Source organism: Lissotriton vulgaris, chromosome 12, assembly GCF_964263255.1.
Source record: "Lissotriton vulgaris chromosome 12, aLisVul1.2, whole genome shotgun sequence".
NCBI lineage: Eukaryota > Metazoa > Chordata > Amphibia > Caudata > Salamandridae > Lissotriton > Lissotriton vulgaris.
The window spans coordinates 253,739,220-253,758,596 of NC_141700.1; the positions used below are offsets into that span (position 1 = coordinate 253,739,220).

The window sequence follows — 19,377 nt, forward strand, 5'->3', positions numbered from 1 at the left end:
CTTTATACCACTGCACTCTACTCTTCACCACTCTGTGTCCTACTGCGCCACTGCACTCTACACCACTATACGCTCTGCGCCACCACCCCGCTCTGCGCCACTCCAGTCTGCGTACGATATGGCTAAAAGACATTGGCAAAGCCAATAGTCCTCGCATAGGTGAAACCTATTGGCTTTGTCAATGCTTGTTATACATTTGTCCTCTAAAAGTGCCCAGAAGATTTTTAAAAGCCATCTTTGATTCCCGACCTTCACACTAGTTCTGTGCGTCCTTCGAGTCTCGTATGATCTACATTTAGTTGTTTTATTTGCTTCTGTAGGGTGCATGTTATGCAGCAAAGTTTGTGTAGTGCATATCTCCCCTTCCGGTGGCACAGTAGCGCTTTTGGGGTCTTTTTGCCCTTTACATAGGGTTTTTCGATTTTCATAGCCTTTGTGTTCGCTTATTGAAGAATGGTTTGAAGTCGATGCTTCTTTCAGGCAGTTTGTGTTTACTTGCTTTTGCTTTGTTTGCCTTCTTCCAGCAACAAAATACCCATATCGATTGAGGCTCCTTTACTTGGGTGATTACTAGTTAATCCGCGGCACAATTCTTTTCCCATGTTCAGCTGCTGCATCCTGTGCTCGTCGCCCTCTCCCTGCGATGCACAGTTTATTGGTTTTGGGAGCCCATAAGTGAATGCTTTTAAACCCATTAACATTGATTATACATCCGCATAGTTTTTTGGTGTTGGTTTGTTGCCTGGGGCCCGACAAGGTTTCGCTTCACTACCCAACAGTTTGAAGGCTGGCACTCAAACACTTCAGCTTACCAAGAATTGACAGATAACCTGTACAAGACTGTCTGGTTGGAGATATTTTTCGAATGCAGTCATAGCTAGTAAAAATGTGAAATTTCCTTGTGAAATAACAATTGATTGGGATACCTCCTGGAGTGATTACCAGTGATTGAGATTAAGTCCAGCATTCCATCTTTCACTTTTTTTGTGTGCGTAAATTAGTGTGTGTCCCTAAGTGGGATGGGTCTGCACAGGTGTGGGTCCTATGCGCACTATACTGGAACTAAGGCTGATGAGCCCTAACTGAGGGAAACTTGTCCTGGGTGCTCGTGTTCTGGTTCAGGGTGGACCCTCCCTGACAGTTCGGACTGGACCCTTCCTATTGGAGCAGAATCAAGACTGATTTGCATATGGGTGGGTCCAGACTGAGGTGGCATGGTGAGCAAAATGAAGATGGACTAGGATGTGGCCAGAGTGATTACCAGTGGCTGAGATGAATTGGAGCATTCCATCCAACTCCTTTTTTTGTAACACATTAAAGTGTTGCCCTAAGAAGAAAAATGCTTTACGTCCTTCAGAAAGTCTGTTCATTATGTGAACTTTTAATGCCTTCCACCCTGCTAAAAGTAAAACGTGTAACAGCAGTCCGATCCGGTATGTCCTGCCCCTCAAAAAGCTACACCCCGCCAACATAATGAAATGTCTGATGTCTGTGTCATGCGCGCTCAAAATAGAGTAAATGCATTTTCTGCCAGAATTGTCATTCTTTTATGCAGTCAAGGGCAAGTTCTGTTGCCCTTTTATATGGGTATAACGTGGTGTGCTATGAATTCTCCAGGGCAATGGGAATTTTTTCGCTGGAACGTTACGGCATATTCTCCAGACCAGTGTTTCCCAAACTGTGGTCCGCGGACCCCTAGGGGTCCGTGACATATTCCCAAGGGGCCCGCACAGGCAGCAGTTTTAAAAGCACTGCAAATGTTCCAAGTATAATTAGAAGTTTTCGAGCAACAATAAAAGTGTCAAGACCAAGATAACACCAGTGATTAATGTTACTGCTGGAGAGAGTTGAGTTTTGTCCAGTGGCAGCTTGACTTATTCAATGTAGCACAGAGGGTTAATATGCCTCTTGAAAAGAAAGTGTGCCAATATTTATTTTTAGGTCGAGCAGACCTACCCTCAATGCGTGAGCATTGAAGGTGTCTGCTTCAGACCTATTGTGGCCCGTATTTAGGAATGTGGACAGCTATCAGACGCGCGCTTTGACAATGTCAGATTTCACCTCGGGAGTGCGCGTCTGAGCTGCGCTTGCACGGAGCAACACACAGCCCTTGCTCACACACAGACACAGGCAGCCCCCACCCCTCTGCATGCATGCACGCACACACACACAGGCGCGCGCATGCACACGCAGGCACACGGCACACATACAGGCACACGGCACAATATCCCCTGCCTCGCATTCTCTCTCCATCACACAGTCACGCATGCGCACACACATTCCCTCACGCACACACACGCGCGCGCACACACTCCCCCCCCCCCCCCTCCCCCCCCCCCCCCCCCCCCCCCCCCCCCCCCTCCACAGGCATACACACAGGCACGCATGGACCTCACATTAGCCCTGGGCCCCACTCACCGACTGCGCTCTTCCGGCGGGGCTCCTCACGGCGCGTCTCCTCTTCTGAATCGGGGCTCCCTCAGGTCAGAGGAGCCCCGCAACAGGCGCCACACTCCTCCTTCTCCCCGGCCCCCTCCTGGGGACCCGGGCTACCCAGGACCGGCAGGGCGCTCCATGCGCCGGCAGGCCTTCTCACGGACCTCAGGAGGCGGGACTTCCGGCCGGCCGCGAGCGGATTGGCCGGCCGGCCAAGAGCTTCCGGGTCACCGCGGGCAGCGCGGCGGCACCCTCCCGATCACTACGAGGACAGGAGATGTGCACGCGAGTGGCCGCTGGCGTCTCGCGTCTCTTCCGCCTTGTTTTGTTTGTTTTTAGATTCAGTGTTTACCAAGGTCCACCGTAAGTATGGAACTTTGATTTCATAGGAGGAAGGTGCAAGTAAATGCATTACATCATTAACAGCGATTCTACAGGAATGAAAGGCTGTAGTACGTGGGACCTCTGTACAGGCTTGGGTCTATACAAGAATCTAACGGAGGGTTGTGGTAATGTTCATGGTGACAGAGCGTTTGAGATAGTTACAGATTGTGTGAGTGACTGGCTTACTTGCTTTTAAAAGCACGATTTGTTATGGGACAAGGAACCTTAATGTTAAGTATTCTGACCAAACAATATGTATAAAACCCAATAAAGTAATCCTGTATTGGCACGCTCCTACCCTGGTATAAGCCAAGATCCTTCAAAATAGGGACACAAGCTTTACTGTGTGGGTCCAATTCCATTTTGGTACAAAATGATTACGTCTCTAATTGGAGTTAGGGTAGTTTATTGGGTATTGCATTTGGTAATGTCTACGAAAGGTGGAAATGAGTTTACGTTTCTTCCCAGTATGTGGGATATAAACCCAAAGGCAGCAGTGGCTTTGGTCAAAAGGGGTAACTAATTAACATGATTTTACAGAGTGCGATGATGGCAGATAGGGTAGAAGTCTGATTTCCAATGTGTTGACACCATTAAAATACATTATGGGTTGAGAAATGTAAATTCGAATTTAGAGTCTCTGAATCCTCTCATCTCCAATACTGTCAGCTACACCAATGGGTATTGCACCCACCAAGCACTCTTGCAGCAACCCACTCCCTTCCCCCCACTCTTTTTGAAACATTGGTCGGGTCATTTAAGTGGCACAAAATGTCTGATTTCTGGAACCTACACTGTTGTATCTAGGCCTCGATCCAAGCATCCATACCAAATGCGGTGGGACAGCAATATAGAACAGTCCATTCCCTACAAACAATGGAAATATCTTTGGAGGGATAATCTGCTGCTGTTATGGATGATACTTTTTGCTCTACTTTTTAAAAATATATTATTAATCATGCGATTGTGCATACTTTTTACTTGGCATTGGTATCTTTTTTAATCTGCATGCTAGTTTTTTTTAAATTCCGGGTGAGCTTTTTATTGTGAATGTTTGACATGATTTTAATTAATCGTGCAAATCGAAATAAACTTAAGCTTTGGAGGGATATCACCAAATCACATAGGAGCATCTCCCATAGAGAATCAACCTACAAGGTTATGTTTTAGTGATACACCTATTAAACTCTCACATGTTTTCTACCATGTCCAAGATATGCTGGCACTTCAGCCAAGCAAAAGGAACATTTCTTCATATTTGGTTGTCCTGTACTGCTATCTAAACATATGGTAAATAAATCTAAGGGCATATCCGAATACTCCACTACACTAATTTTGGAGGTAAGAAGCACCAATGTGGAAGGCATAACTCGCGCTGATTGGGCACTGGTTTGTCACATCACTGGAGCTGCAAAGCAACTCATTGTTCTCTTCTGGACGAAGGTTGAACCCACCCCCAATTGGCAACGGCCTTTTTTTAGCAAGCGTCGTGCGCCTTAACAAATGCATTTTTTTTAAAGCATTGAAACGTCACACTTTTACTTTAAATAATTCTTTTTTTCATCCTTTGTTTTTCTTTTCAACATCGGTAAAAAGCCGCACTTTAACTTTAACAATGGCGCAATTAAATAGAAAAGAAAGGCGGCGGCCGTCTCTACATCATTGCCGGCTGTGCAGCTTTTACCTCGGCTATACCTTCAAACATGGTGACCGTCACCTTCCTTTTCTATTTGTTTGCTTTTCTAACATTCGCGGCATGGCACGCATGCACTGGAAGCTATTTAGTGTATGGTGGCTAGGTGCTTCTGGCTCCTGTTGGCGCCTGCTTCCCCTTCCAGGTGTGAAGCTTGCAGAGATTAGGACCACTGGATGGTGGCGAGATGATCGGTCGTGTGCTGTCTTCTACAGCACTACTTCCTTTCACTAATAATTCTCTCTTCTGCTTTTTTGCGGCGATTGCCAATGATGAATTGAAGTGCTGCCATAAAACTCTTACAATATTTCATAAATTACAATAACTTTTATTTAAGTTTTAATTATTTAAAAAAATTAAAAGCCATTGTTATTTGTAATATCAATACATGTTAGTCACGTAAATACAATACAAATGCTATAGGGGTCACATTTGCGAAAGTAAAACTATTGGCATTGTAAATGACAAAGCTATTAATTTTGCTATTTTCAAAAACAAAACATTAAAAAAAAATTGATATTTACAATACCAATAGCTCAAACTTTACTAATGCGAGACCTATTGCATTGCAAATGCTTGTTTTAACTGTGTTTGATCTGCATAGGTCAATGGGTTACTGCTTTTGTTACAGTGCAGTTTATAAGTGACAATTGTGATCTAGCACAGAGACGTATAAACTGCCATCAAAAAGATGTTTGCAAACTGCATGGTACAAGATAGTAACTTGAGTCTTTCATTATCCTGATGCTGCTAAAAAGGTTTATTTGAATGGAAATAAAGTTTCATTGTTAAAGTCAATGCTAAACACATTATTATGCCTACCAGTATGAATGATGTGAATCCTACAACTAGTAATCGCCTTTGCCTTATGTTATTACATGTATGATTCATTGTCTCTATTGGGCAGATTTACAAGGAAAGTGACCCAGTGAATGCTGCAAGCCATGTGGCTGTGCTGCACTTAGTCACTTTAAAAGCACAGGGATGCAAAATATTTACCATAGTATGTTGCATCTCAGTGCTCTCCCTGCGCTGGTGCACAAACTGCTGCCATGCGTCGGCACAGGCACCCTTGTACCATGGTGCAAGGATGCCTGCGTTGTGGGGAGATTGTTTATGTGCAGAAAGGGAATCCTACCTGAACATAAACCATCAGAGGGGATCTCATCTTCCTAAACAACGAGGAGAAATGAATACATTTCTTCTTGTTGCACCTCCCTACGCCTCCCTTGGGGAGGTGTAGCATTCGGACGCATTTCCAGATTCATGATTTCTCGTAAATCTGGAAATGTGTCTGGTTTCATGGGTGGTGCTTGGGAACACTCACAGCAAAACCCATGAAACACACCTTTCACACAAAGTCCTGTGTGCAAAGAGGCCATATTTATAAGAACAGGAAAAGTTACGCAGGGTGGCCTTTCCTGTTCTTATAAATATGGGGCACTAAAATGCGCCGCCGGAGCGTCACTTTTTGTGATGCACCGGTTGCGCAATGGTCTTGTAAATCTGCCCTATATGTGTGTGTGTGTGTGTGTGTGTTGTAAAGTGCTCTGGCATCCTACAATGGTATGAGAGATGCTATAAAACAAATGAAATACATGTGACAGAGGCACTATAGAGAGACGAGAGGCACTGTTGGAGTGTGATAAAAAGGGAATCTCTGAAGAACCCGAACAGAGATTATCGTATCCTAGTGCATAGTAAAGTCATCATTTACTATTCTTTTAAAGCTAATACAATTCAATATATAATGATAAATGTGTTTCCTAAATTGTCTTGGGGGGAGAACCTCCCAAAGTCCCCTTTGTAGTGGTTCGACTCACTCACTGCACTTGGTGTACACCCTGTGGGGACTGGTCTGAAAACATTTGCCAGGGCTCCTTTGAGTTTCCAGACTGGCTCTGGCGGAAGCCACATAGTTTGAAATAAAACCAACAATTTAAAAGTTAGTCATGGAGATGCAGCACCAACCTTCCCAATAAAGTTTTTTGTTTTTTGCAGATTCTTTCAATATAAAATACTAAAATCCTTAGTAATTAGACTATTTGTTTTGTGTTCACACCTGTGTTTATTTTTTTCGGATTATTGTTTAAAATTTAAATTATACAGATTGCTAGGGGGTCCCCGGCTTCCAGTGCTGATTCAATGGGGGTCCTCAGGAGCAAAAACGTTGGGAACCACTGCTCTAGACCTTTAGCATCAGCCAAGACCTTTTTGATTTTAGGAAAATATTTTAAATAATAAACTTACTTACTTACTTTCAGCCAGTCTTCTTCATTCATTGGTCTGCTTTTTCATTCACATTTTTCTTTCGCCTCCTACAGCAGGGGGTGATACTGGCTCAGCCCACTTCAGCCAGTGACTAACTTCACTGCAAGTGATGTCAATCTGCAATTTTCACAAGAGCACATCCACACACAAATTAATTCCCTTCAGTACCAGATTCTACTCTTTCTATATCTGCATTTTGTATCCTAAAAAATGTTTTGCTTTTGGCTAAGATATATAATTTTAAATATTGGCCAGCTCCCTCGATATTTTTCTTTTAATGACAAAACTGCCATCAATAAAGCCAAAAGGCTTACTGCCAACGTCAGACATGTTGGCTTTGCTAATGCTTTTTGCAGGCATTGTCTGCCACCCTTTGGGCTTGTTGTCTGACAAACTGTGCATATTTTTACACTCGGTGATAGACCTATTTACCTGAAAATGAACATTTTGTCTGGGCCAATGAAAGATTGAATATCGAGTCACTTGGACCTCCTTCTCTTGTAAAGCACCCAGAATCTTGTTCAAGATTCAGTTCCCCCTTTTTCTCTCCTTATCAGATAGTGGTCAATCATCTTTTCTGAATTTGCATTTCTATACTGCATGATACACCACTAGGCCAATGGCTATGTAATGTGAATTTTGTGGAGTTGATTTGTGTGTAGTGGCATCTTTCTACGCGGTGTGAATTTATTTTCGCATTAACACGTGCCTCGCGAATATAGCAGGCAAGATATACAATGTACCTTTTGTGACTGATGGTCAAAAGTCTGGTCATTGGTACACCCCCCATTCTACGAGGACGTCCTGAGAATCATTACTGTTGATGCGGTTTCGATGTTTGGGAGAGTAAGACTGTGCATGTCATAATGTTTCGTCTCGTTTTCCTTTCAGGCGAGTCTGGTCTAGGGAAATCTACTCTCATTAACTCCCTTTTCCTAACGGACCTCTATTCAAAGGAGTATCCAGGACCCTCACACCGCATTAAAAAGACTGTCCAGGTAAGCATCAATCAAGGCGTCTAAAACCAGTTTTTGTTACTGTGACTCTTTATTAGAAGTCTCCTCCTTTCTGGTTAGATTTGCTTAGGACTCCTTAACATATGTTAGAGAAAAACTGAGGTATTCAATTGAAACCCCAGTATTAACTTGAAGTTATGCTAGCATATTGAAACTGAAAAGCCATAATATTCCCAAATTATGGTTAAGACCACAGTCCATAAATTGTACAGCAGCTGTGCAACTTCTTAGACCCTAATTCATTAAGGGGGATGCTCATGGCCTCTCCCTTGATGCGACTATTGCAGTTACAAATGTGATAACTCTTAGTTGGGAATACAGATCACATTAGCACTATAAAATATTTGACTATTAATGTAATTTGTTGGTTTGAGTGTTTTTCTATTTAATGACGTGCTTTTAAGATTAATGTTTTTGTATAAATATTGTGTGCGCATAATCCTTGCATTTGGTGTGCGAGTTATTGTTTTCATGTCTTGGGCAAGGAATGGATTGCACTCCTAACCTTAACCTGTGACTTTTAGTGGTTTTCTTTTTTTAAATTCATAGCCATTTAGCTGGTTTTTTTTAATGAATTTTTAAACCTATGTTAAGATGTTTTAACCCAAGCTAACTTGAACTACACTTTAATCTTTGTGTTTTTCTGTCCATTTTGGGGATTGTTTTGATCATAGACTACATACGTATCCTGCACCCAACTTTCGTTGCGAACAGCCTTTGGCCAAAGGGCAACCTGCGGGTTTGTGGACCAGCTGATGGTCCAGAATCACTACCCTGATTGACAACTTGGTTCAATTTGGGGGCCTACAAAAATCACTTTTCGAACTCTGATTCCTCAACTACTTTAACTAATTTACAGCAAGCGAAAGCATTTTCTTGAGTAAAGTTTTCCTTTCATGCTAAGTTTGGTGTAATTTCGTTTAGCATTTTTTTCTGTTGTAGAGAAAAGACACCCCCTTGAATTTTTTGGGCCACTACCTTCCTCCCTCTGACAGTTTCAGTTTCCCTTGATTTTCTATGTCTCCCACCCTTCTTCAAAGCAAAATAAGTTTTCATCACAAGTTCAGCAGTTCGTATCAAGCAAGTCCTTATTTGAATTGAAACAAATTGTGATTAGTAAATGAGGAGATGGAATCTTTGTTTAAATGTCTCCCTGTTGACTGTGTTGCTTTTTAAAAAAAATGTTTTTTAATTTAATCTGCATATCCCTCCCATTCTGTCCCCGTCTTGATTTTGGGACCCAAAATTGGTATATTTTAAATATTCGGCCCTCAGTAACATGCATCTATCCGTTGATGCATTTTATTCTAGTGTTCAGCTGGCTTTTTTTCATCTGCCTAACGTTGGGCGTTTTGACTTAGTTGGCTAGTATGCATTTTGAGACTGTGGTTCATGTCTATATTTGGTTGGAATGCATTTGTTGTTTACCTTTCTGCCCGCATTGAGCTAATCTCCTTAATGCTACAATTGCAGAGTCCCACAAATTAATATCCCATCTTGGCGCCTTGCGGCAGCCAACGGAGAATGGTTCTTGCAAGGGTTTTATTCCCTTAGTTTAGAGCTCAAGTGGCTTATACTCTTATTTCCGCATTAGGAAAGTGGAGATATAGCGCGTTGAGCGAAATAATGTGTGCATAGAAACATTTCACTTCAGTGAGCAAAAAAATAGTTTTTCCTGTGGCTCATATTAGACCGCACAGTTTCTTTTCTAATGTCTTACAAATTTTACTCCTACTGTTTTTAGTCCTAATTATGATTCAAAGCTCATGTGCATGTGTAATTAAATGTCTAACCACCCTTGAGAAAATAAACATCTGTGTTCGAGGGGTAGACTCAGAAAATGTAAATGTGGCGTATTTGTATAGCGCGAACAGTGACCCGGAGGCATCCCGGCGCTTGTACTCCTACCACAAGGGAACCCCTCCTGGCTTTTCCTTGTGGGGTGTCCACTCCTGGGCATCCCATGGTGAAACCAGGCATCCCTTGTGTATCAGGGGGCCTTTGTGGAGACTAAGCAAGCTATTGCCCAGAGTTGCAGTGTGGGACCCATGCTTAGAATCGGCACTGAGGCGAGAATATCCGGTCAGAGGAATTTAAGCCCGATACCCGCCGAGGCGGGAATCGAACCCTGGTCCCTGGCCAGCATTCTGCATCAAGGTCTGCCGCTCTAAGCATTGAGCCACACTTCTCCACAGAAAAGGCTGAGGAAGAATCACCAAGGCACAAGGTGAAATCTGACAGCCACAGAAAGACTTTGATAAAAATGTAAAGCTCTCACCAGTAGATTTCTAAGTTGCTCAACTTCTGGCGTTCATTTGAGCAGTGAAATTTGGTAGTATTCAGTTGAATTATGCTTGGTCTCCTTCTGTCTCCCCTTTAGTATGTGTATTTCGACATGTGATTTTTCTCCCTTTTTTGTGGGGTGCCGGGTTACTAGGAGCCAGTTTTTTTGTTTTTTTTTTTTACAGATATGGCTATGTATAGGGAACTTTTCTCATTTAATATCGAAGTAGTCTGGATTGCATATAGAAGGGGTGTGCGGTCTCAAACATTTGTTTTCTCTGTTTTCAAATTCTTTTTTCGGGAAAGAACGAAAGGCAGTTGATGTACTTTTTTGACTGCTTCTTCAGGCTTTTCCAAGAGCCTTCCACACTTCTTGTTGCTGTTGTTGACCGAAAGACCTGTTGTTTTTGTTGACCTGGTGATGGTGATAAGACTATTAGGCTGGTCATTAAGTCTAGCATAGCAGTGTATCCACTAACTTTAATCATATTCTTAAACACTTTATTACTGTAATGGCCATAATGACGAAACCTGTCTATATGATCAGCAGTATGTGGAATTCGAGCCCTTTTCTTAAATAAAGAATATTCTTAAATACAGCTATTGTTGCAGGAAGAAATGGATAACCTATTACCATGTTAGTGATGGTGGATTAAAGGGTCACGATATTTTGATATTCATTGTAGTAGATTTGTTCTTCTGGAGCTTTAGTTAGTAGCATACTGCTCATGGTCCTGGTGAATAGTTAGTATTTTTTACAAGGTCATCAGCATCACCTGAAAAACAGAAAGCAAATGCTATGTCGCATTCAGTTTTTTTTTTTTTTTTTACCAGCTTTTTAAGAAACGATGGTAAAAGCAAACTCCTTTTTATAATGTCATCTGCATAGTGGGCGTTTCTGTAATCTATCAGCTGCAAACTTGGGTCAAATTATTCGTATAAACAATATGTAATTTTCATTAGCCAAACCAGTTTTCACCAAGTGTTATCCACAAATTCCAATACTTCAGTCTTAAATGTAGTGGCCCTCCTGGTTTTACGTTCCAAATGTCCCATCTGTACACATTTGTATTTTTTCGACTACAGCTCATTGTGGAACTCCGTAAACCACAACAGATTGAAAAAGATATGATTGGGTACGGACAGCAACTTTTTAGCATGGATTACCAATCTTTCTCTTGATACTGAGGTATCCTGGTAAACCTAAAGAATTTTGCTTGTAGCTGAAAAAATAACAACAAAGAAAAATCATCAAAGAATGCTGTGCCTCTTCTCCAAAGCACTTCATAAGCAGCTGATGTAGCGCATGATATTGGCATGCCCACATTTAGATTCTTATAATTAGATCTGTTCGGTTTTTAGTGACGTACATCTATTGCCAGTATTTCCCAGCGTGTCTGGGTTGCAGTTCATTTTTGTGTCTGGTGTATTTTCCCTTTCCTTGTGATCTGTGCTTATCCACTTGTCCAAGTTTAAAAATTAATGTTTTATTAATAAATAACAATTCGAACATTGAGTATAACCAAGGGCGATACTTTTTTAATGCTGTGCTCCTTTTTATTTTGTACCAAATATATAATCTTAGCATTACAATATATTACTAAATATATGTATATAGTAGTGTTTATAGGAGTAATTATGTCACTACAGGCTTGTGAAGTTAATGTTTCACTTCGAGTCTTTTTACAAAAAACCGTCCATTGTCTAGACTTAATATTAATAGAAATAATTATTACATTTTAATGACCTTCAAGCTGGGTTGAGCGAGAGGAGTCTATTCGGAACAGAGGCTAGTTAGAAGCATGTGTGGCTGTGCATACTCCTCCTGTTAGTGTCGGGCTTGGATGTGTGCACGTTGTTTTTCTTCGAAGAAGTCTTAAGTTACAAGGTACAGCAGCTCCACTTATTGCTGGTAGTGCCCATGGGCATCGGCTCCATTGTTCTATTGTTTTCTTTCCGCTGTCTGGTTTGGACATATGTCACCAAGCTCTTGATCAACGTTGATGCATGATGTCTATATATTTTCCTTTTGATCTATTCTTTTGGTCCTAAATTAACTAGCCACTCTTAATTAGGTGGTTTCTGACTCAAAGCTTGTTGGGATTAATTGTTAAAGCCTTAAAATGTCAGTGTTAACATTTCAGACTCTTATCAACATAGTAATGTTGGTTTATCTGAAATGATCTAGTTATCTCAAAGTTCCAATTGAGTAAATTCTAACTGAGATGGTAAAGGAAAGGTTCCATGAATAGACCATGGTAATTTAAGGTTGGGCTATGATTTATTTATTTATTGTCTTTTTTTGGTCTCCTTTCGAGTCTGAAGGATATTGAATGCAGTTTATATGACGAACAGTACACAGGCATCCAATGAATGGTTATGAATACCGTTACAAGAAAATACTAAAAAAGCGGCTGACCACGGTTCAGCACATCAAATCCCAAGTAAATATAAACAGTAAAAAGCTTGTATAACTACTTCCAGAGCTTGCCGCAATTCCGCTTCACTGGAAATCAGATAAGCAAACTTTGTACAGAAGGGTAGATGCACCAAATCAAAGTCAATTAACTCCAAATGTATCTGAAAATATCTTTGTCGTGAAAAGTAAGAATTGGACATCAGCCGACGCTTTTCGTTCCACAGCTGCAACTTCATCAGGGCTGTTTGTGGGTTCCGTTGAAGGTCACTCCGTTGGCACGTTCCACACTCCCATTCTGGCAGTGCGCCCCTAGCCCACTTTATGTGGGGTGGGGCACCCATTCCCATTGCTGAGATGCTCGCCTCCCCCGTTCTGCAGGTGTTTGACCCCCCCCCCCCCGCGGGAGACTCGTACTGCCCACTGGTGCGCTGAAAGCGGGCCACCAACTCAGTCCTGGAGGGCCTGCAGCCCCTCCAGGACTCTGAGTTGGCTAACCTCAATTGTTCTTAGGCACTGAATTGCCAAGTCAGCCAGCAAGAACATTGTATTGTCTTTTTTTCTTTGAACCCCTTCTTTATTCTCCACAGCATTCCTTCAGATGCATTTGTACCCTAAGCATTGCTCTCATTGAACATTAAGCTAGTGCTTCCATCACATCTGTTTATTAGTAAAATGTCATTAAAAAGTAGATGGCAACATATATATTACATGTTTTATTCCCTATCCTTCATTTTATTTTTAGAAGTAAGGTACTTGAGCATTGTCAAAAGGGCGCACCTAGTTTGTGGTCAGTCTCTTCTTACTAAATTGAAGGTCTGTCATTAATATGTTCTAGGCTTGTTCAAGGTTCAATTCTTGCAGGTGTGAGGCCCCAGTTTCCTTGGAGATTATCATACTAATGTGATCTAGTATTTGTTGTCATGGAGATTCCTCTCCTCTGATCGCTTTGGAAGATTTGAATAGTCAGCCACTACATTCTCTTTAGAGGTAGTTATTTCTAGAGGTACATAGTTCAAAAATTGTCTTTGAAGAACATGTGCCTGGTTGTGCCAGAAAAGGACGCCTAAAATCAAGATGGAGTTGATGGTGCCTTTTTAGCAATTAAAGAAAACTGTTTCTATTTACCTCGTTTTGTTTACAACCATTTGTTGCCCGATTGTGGCACTTAATTACTTTGTTTTTTTGTCTTTAAATGCTGTGAGTTTGGGTGTCTATGCTTGAGGTGCTTGCAGTCCTGCTGCATAAGGGCTGCCTTTTCTCTGTGAGAGGAGTTTATGGGACAACTGAATGTGAAGTACGGACGTGTGTGTTTGAAAGCTAATCTTGCCCAGCTCCTGACTGTCATTCAAGTTGTGGACATGGTAAGAAACCTGTACTGCTGTTGCATGTGCTGTATCTGTGCGCTTCGGGTAGCAAGAGTGTTCTGTGCTCAACCTTTTTATGTGAGTTGGTATTGAAGATTGTACTGATGTGAAGTTAGTGTTTCACTTCGAGTCTTTTTACAAAAAAAGTCCATTGTCTAGAATTAATATTAATAGAAATAATTATTACATTTTAATGACCTTCAAGCTGTGTTGAGTGAGAGGAGTCTATTCGGAACAGAGGCTAAAACTGATTATAGCAACTCAATCTATCTGGGAGCACCCGAAAATCCAAAATGCGGCTGCCCGGATCCTCACTAACACCCCTGCCAGAGCTTCAGCCAAACCTGCACTGAAGCTCCTTCACTGGCTCACAGTGAGGGAACGAGTGATATTCAAAGCCTTATGCCTGGCGCATAAACTTCTGCAGAATCAAGGCCCCCCTATTCTTAGGAAATTTATAAAACCTTACAAAGCCCCAAGATCCCACCGATCGGACAAGGAGTCCCTTATCATCCTTCCCAGATTCAAGAAAGCCCGCACGGGTGGAAGACGCTTCTGGGTCCACACCGCACCGCCTTTGGAATGCTCTCCCCCGAGACCTGAGAAAGGAACCCAACTACTTACGTTTCAGGAAACGGTTGAAAACTCACCTGTTCCCTTAACTTAACTACCTTCCCTCTGAACCTGTTGTACCCCCCCCCCCTTCCCTTTTGCCCCCGGACCCACAGATGTAGGGATCTTCAGCGCTGGGATACCTCAGGGTGACTACGCGCTCTATAAATGTTTTTTTAATAATAATAATAATGCTTAATGTGCTTTACCTATTTAGAATAAGTGAGGGAAGCTTGCTGCACTGCTGCCTTTGTTGTAATGTGTGTGAACATTTCCCTTCTCCTACTGTGTTGTAACAGTTGTGTCTGATGGAGAAGCTGCAACAGGACCAGTTTGTGTTTAGTTACACTGCCTCTATAATAGGCCTGGGCGGTGAACTCCGCTCCATTTGTGGAGTCAGCGTAGTTTTTAACACTCCCCGGAGTTCTGAAAAACTCTGCTTAGCTGAGTTTTTTTCCTTGCTCCTCAATGTTAAGTTGGTGAGCCAGGAAAATCCAACACTAGATCGCTTCCCAGCGAGATTTCTCAATGCAGGCGGTCACGGTGGGTCGTTACTGATACATTGAGAAGCCGGCTTCCGTTCGCATTGAGGAAGCTGTCACTTGAGTAGAACTTCTACTCGAGCGGCAGAAGTAAGCAGTGCCCTCTTGCGCTGTGTGATGCCATTTGCATGGATTTTACAGCGCGGGACAAACACCCAGTGCTAAAAATCAGTGTGAAGGGCAAGAGGTAATGCACTCCGCCGCTCGCGAAACTCAGTGTAGCTTGACAGTTTCTTTTGTACGTGAAACTCCGCCCAGGCCTACTCTATAGCTTGTATCTTCCATGTCCTGTTTGCATACCGAAGTTACACTGCTGTGTGCCTGAGCTGCACCTGTTCGGTTTGAGGAAATTTCGCACTGGTGCTGTGTGTGCTTCACCTGAAGACCACATATAATAGCAAAAGCCCAAACTGTTGCCTTTGCTAATGCTTGTTTTCATAGTTTCTGCTGGACAACTGCTTCTATTTTTGTTTAGAATTGACTGTAGGGTGAAAGTTAAGTTAGGAGAGAGTGAGGAGCTCACTGGAGCAGTGGCTGTCTGAACTGTCCATTTGGGTCGGTGGTTCGCCATTCCACATGGCCGTGAAACTTGTTCTTCGAAGTCACGGTGAGCTGTGTGCCCTGGACGAGCACCTCAGAGTAAAATGGAAGAGTGCTGAGTAGCTCCGAAGTCCTTTGAGGGAAGTGGTTTGTCTGGTTAGGTATTCACATTCACATCTTATCTGTATGTGGTGTCTGGGCAAGCACCACGACTCGACGGCCTGCGACGCCTGCTAACACCTCAAACCGAAGTCCCGGCGGGAGCGCCGGATGAAGCTTCTTTTGGCACGGCTGTCCCGGTTGGAGTCGTCTGCCCCCCCTCCCCCCCCCCCCCCCCCTCCCCACCCTGGCTTCTTCAACGCCCGCAGGCCCCTCTACTTTCCAGTTCCGCCGTCGATCGCCCTCTGGGCCCGGGGCTGTCGTTCGCCACTTATTAGTAAGTCACGGCGCATGTCGCCGAGGTCCTCGACCTCGCTTTCATCTGTTGGGGGCACTGATTCTCGATACGTGACCCCGACAGTCTCCCCCCTCTATTCGCCCTTTCCGGATGCGGGGGCGACTCTGATCCAGATGGAGGCCTATGATGAGGTTCTGCAGGCCTCCCATGGGTCCTCTCTTGTCCCTGAGGTGTCCTCGGGGCCTCCGCTACTAGCGGGGTCCCCAACTGACTCGTCAGTGGGTTCGCCCCCTGGTGCCAAATATGGTATGGTGTAGCGCCATTCTGGCATTTTTCTTGCATCCGGTTTTCTTTTGCTCTTCTGAGCTAATTCGGTTGCTGTTTGGCTGTTCCGCCACAGCCTCCCCATTGTCTGTCACTCTGTTGCTGGCTCAAGTGCTTGGTGCTTTCTGGTCTGTCGCAGACCCACCTCCCCTTTGGGGTATGGCTGCGGTATCTATTTTAAGTTGAGGAATCTGCAGCTAGATGTCTCTATCAGATGTACGAGTTACTTACCTCCGGTAATGATGTATCTAGTAGAGACGTTGTCTAGCCGCAGTTTCCTTAACGCCCACCCAGCCTCCCCGTTCTGCGAGGACCTTGCCATGTGGAGTTCTCCACTGCCTCTTTCAGTTGCCCTTGGTTTTTCTCACAGGTGCTCACATTGTTGCATCCCTTTGAGAATTGCCATATACAGCTGACTTCCTCCAAGCGGTTTCTTTCCTGTAAAAATGGTGCCTTTTGATTCACCTTCACCAGGAGAGTCATCTTCATGTTCCTTTCTTCTCCTGCTGCCTTCCCTCCCACCTTCTCTATTGACTCAGGGTTCTGGTCTCTTCTACAGTTGTCTACTTTGTGGATCTGTTGACCTCTGTTTCAGACCTCCATTACTATAGGGGCAGTGCCAGTTTTTTCATACCTTCCTGCAGTGGACTGTTCTCTCTGTGCTCAGTTCTTGCTTGAAAACACAGTTCTACATGGTAATGACAGTCTATTTCTGTCTGAGATATTCTTCCCTATTTGCACTTGGGGAAGGGTCTTCGCTTATCTTGCGGGGCTCTTTCTCACAGCTTTTTCACTTCTATGTAGGCAGTGTCTAATTCTCTCTTTTATGATGGTGTGTTGCACCATCCTCCTTTATTCACAGATTTTTCATCCCTCGCACAATGTGCCCATACTTTCAAAGTTTTTGGTGGTGGCTCCGCGTTGTGCTGTAGAAAAGTTTCTCTAAAGAAAACTGATGTCAGCGCGCCGGGAGGGACTTATATGACCTCGATGACGTCCCGTACGTGGACGACGTCAGGGCGGGGTTGTGTGGCGCCATCCCCCTGCGCGCAGAGATGCTGCTGCAAAATATCTGGATCCAGTCTTACGCCTGGGTATATTGTAAGTTAAGGAATCTGCGGCTAGACAACGTCTCTACCAGATACATCGATACCGAAGGTAAGTAACTCATAGGTTAGGGTTCGAGATAGTCTTACAGTTGTAGTTTGGGACTAAGGTAAGTTTTAGGGTCAGCAATATGGGTATTGGCTTTGGTAGGGGGAGATTTACCATTAGGTTTCATCTCCGGCCTAAATTTAGGCACAAGTTTAGCATTTGGCTTAGCTTCAGGGAATGGGAGGTTACATAGTTTTATATTGAACTTTAGTCTATTTTTTTTTTGTAGTACTAAAAATGTTTATTTGTATTTTTTGTACTTTGTACATGTCAATCCTTTTGCTTTTATTGCAACTGTGGACGTTGCAGTTTATCAATTTTGACATGCATCCCTTTCACTAGGCAGTAAAACAGTTCACGCTTCTATTACCAAGAACGCAGTCTCGCGCATCTCAATTCCCAACATTTCAGGGGAATTATGGGTCCTCTGAGACTTCATTCTCATTCCCTCAGACAAAGGCAACATCATTGGCATTCCAAAGACTCTGTTCCCATGGCGGACATTTATAGTGTGGTAGCCTCTGTTACTCCACATGCTTTTGACGAGCATTACCGTCTTCTAGGAAAGTATGTGCTGGCCCACTTCTTTGCTTGAAGCCTGGTTGAGCATTCATCGTCTTACCCCTCGCAGTATTACAAGCCCTGAATCGGACTGACTACCATTTGGGAAGTAGACGGAGCAGGATGACGGAGTAGGGCGAAATTCCATTGATGACGACACTTGGTGAAGAAGCCCTCCCTCCTCCACTGTGCTCAGCCAGCCATTCCCTCTGTTAGCATGTGCCATGCTACCCCTACATAGTGGGAAAGCATGTGGAAACTGGGTGTAGTGACTGGTGTTACCCGAATAGACCACTGTACTGTCAGGCGCTAAGAGAAACTCTCAAAAGAAGGGCTACCCTTTAATGTGGCAGGATTCTTTTAAAAAAGATTTTTTTTCTTGCCCTGGATACAGATGCAGCTCTTCCCATCAATTTTTTAGAGTAAGATCGGAGACAAAGTAGTGGCGCATTTGTGTTTTTATCGCTACCACTAATGAATCTGTATTTACGTTTCCTTTTCTCTTCCACTCAGAAAAAAATTCACTCCCTGCTAGCTTATTAGGTCTTACCTACTGGCCGATTTTAATTGTTTGCAAAAGACCTCTAGTGGACCATACCAGAAATGTTAAGTGGGAATTGTGCCATCCCATTGCTTACTATTGAAGGGTTTTCTTGTCAATCTTTTGCTTGCATGTCGTTTGATTTTCCTTCCTCCGCTGTGAGAAATTTCACTAACTGCTAGCTTTTATATACTCCGAGAACTCTGGGTAGTTCTCAAGTTTAGGTGGAAAGCAGCTCCAGTATAGAGCACTCTCAACAACAGCGACACTCTATTTGCTCACCTCAATAGTCTGCTTTTCTATCAAAGTTTTTAAGCATAGAATTGAGATTGTGCCATCCACACCAAGATAGAAAGGGAAAAAGTATTTTACCATTTCTACCTGAAAGCATAGGATCAGCACAGTGCTTTCCCTGCTGAGCTGTTATATGGCCAAAGCATTTACCACTCCAAGCACCATATTACAGCTTTGGGTTGGTAAATCCCATCCAAGTCCACCTGAAATGAACACAAGGTCAAAAAAAAGAAACGTAAAAAAAATATTTCAGTGTGTAAAAGCAAAAAAAAAAAACAGACAACATTACTTGTTTATCAGTCAGGCAGTGTATCCATGCCTTGTGCAAGATGGATTTTCATGTTCTCTGATCCCAAACCATACTTGTGGTACGGTAATAAACAAGGGCTGAGTAATGCTTACATCCATAGAGAATGTTACTAAGTGAATAGGAAGGACACAATTACAGTGATTAACAAATTAGAGCCATCAACACTTGAACACATTTAATGCATACCCCATAAACTAATTGCATTTCCCCATAACTTGGGCCAAAACATTATCTT

At 43.1% G+C, this 19,377-nt stretch overlaps 1 protein-coding gene across 1 annotated transcript in view; it reads left to right on the forward strand.

The window, feature by feature from the left end:
- The window catches only part of LOC147673893 (septin-7-like), a 137,659-nt gene that overhangs the window by 77,067 nt on the left and 41,215 nt on the right, over positions 1 to 19,377 (forward strand). The window contains exon 3 of the mRNA XM_086947781.1: positions 7,676 to 7,782. Within this exon, the coding sequence (XP_086803907.1) occupies positions 7,676 to 7,782 (107 nt within the window). The remainder of the gene's footprint in view (positions 1 to 7,675; positions 7,783 to 19,377) is intronic.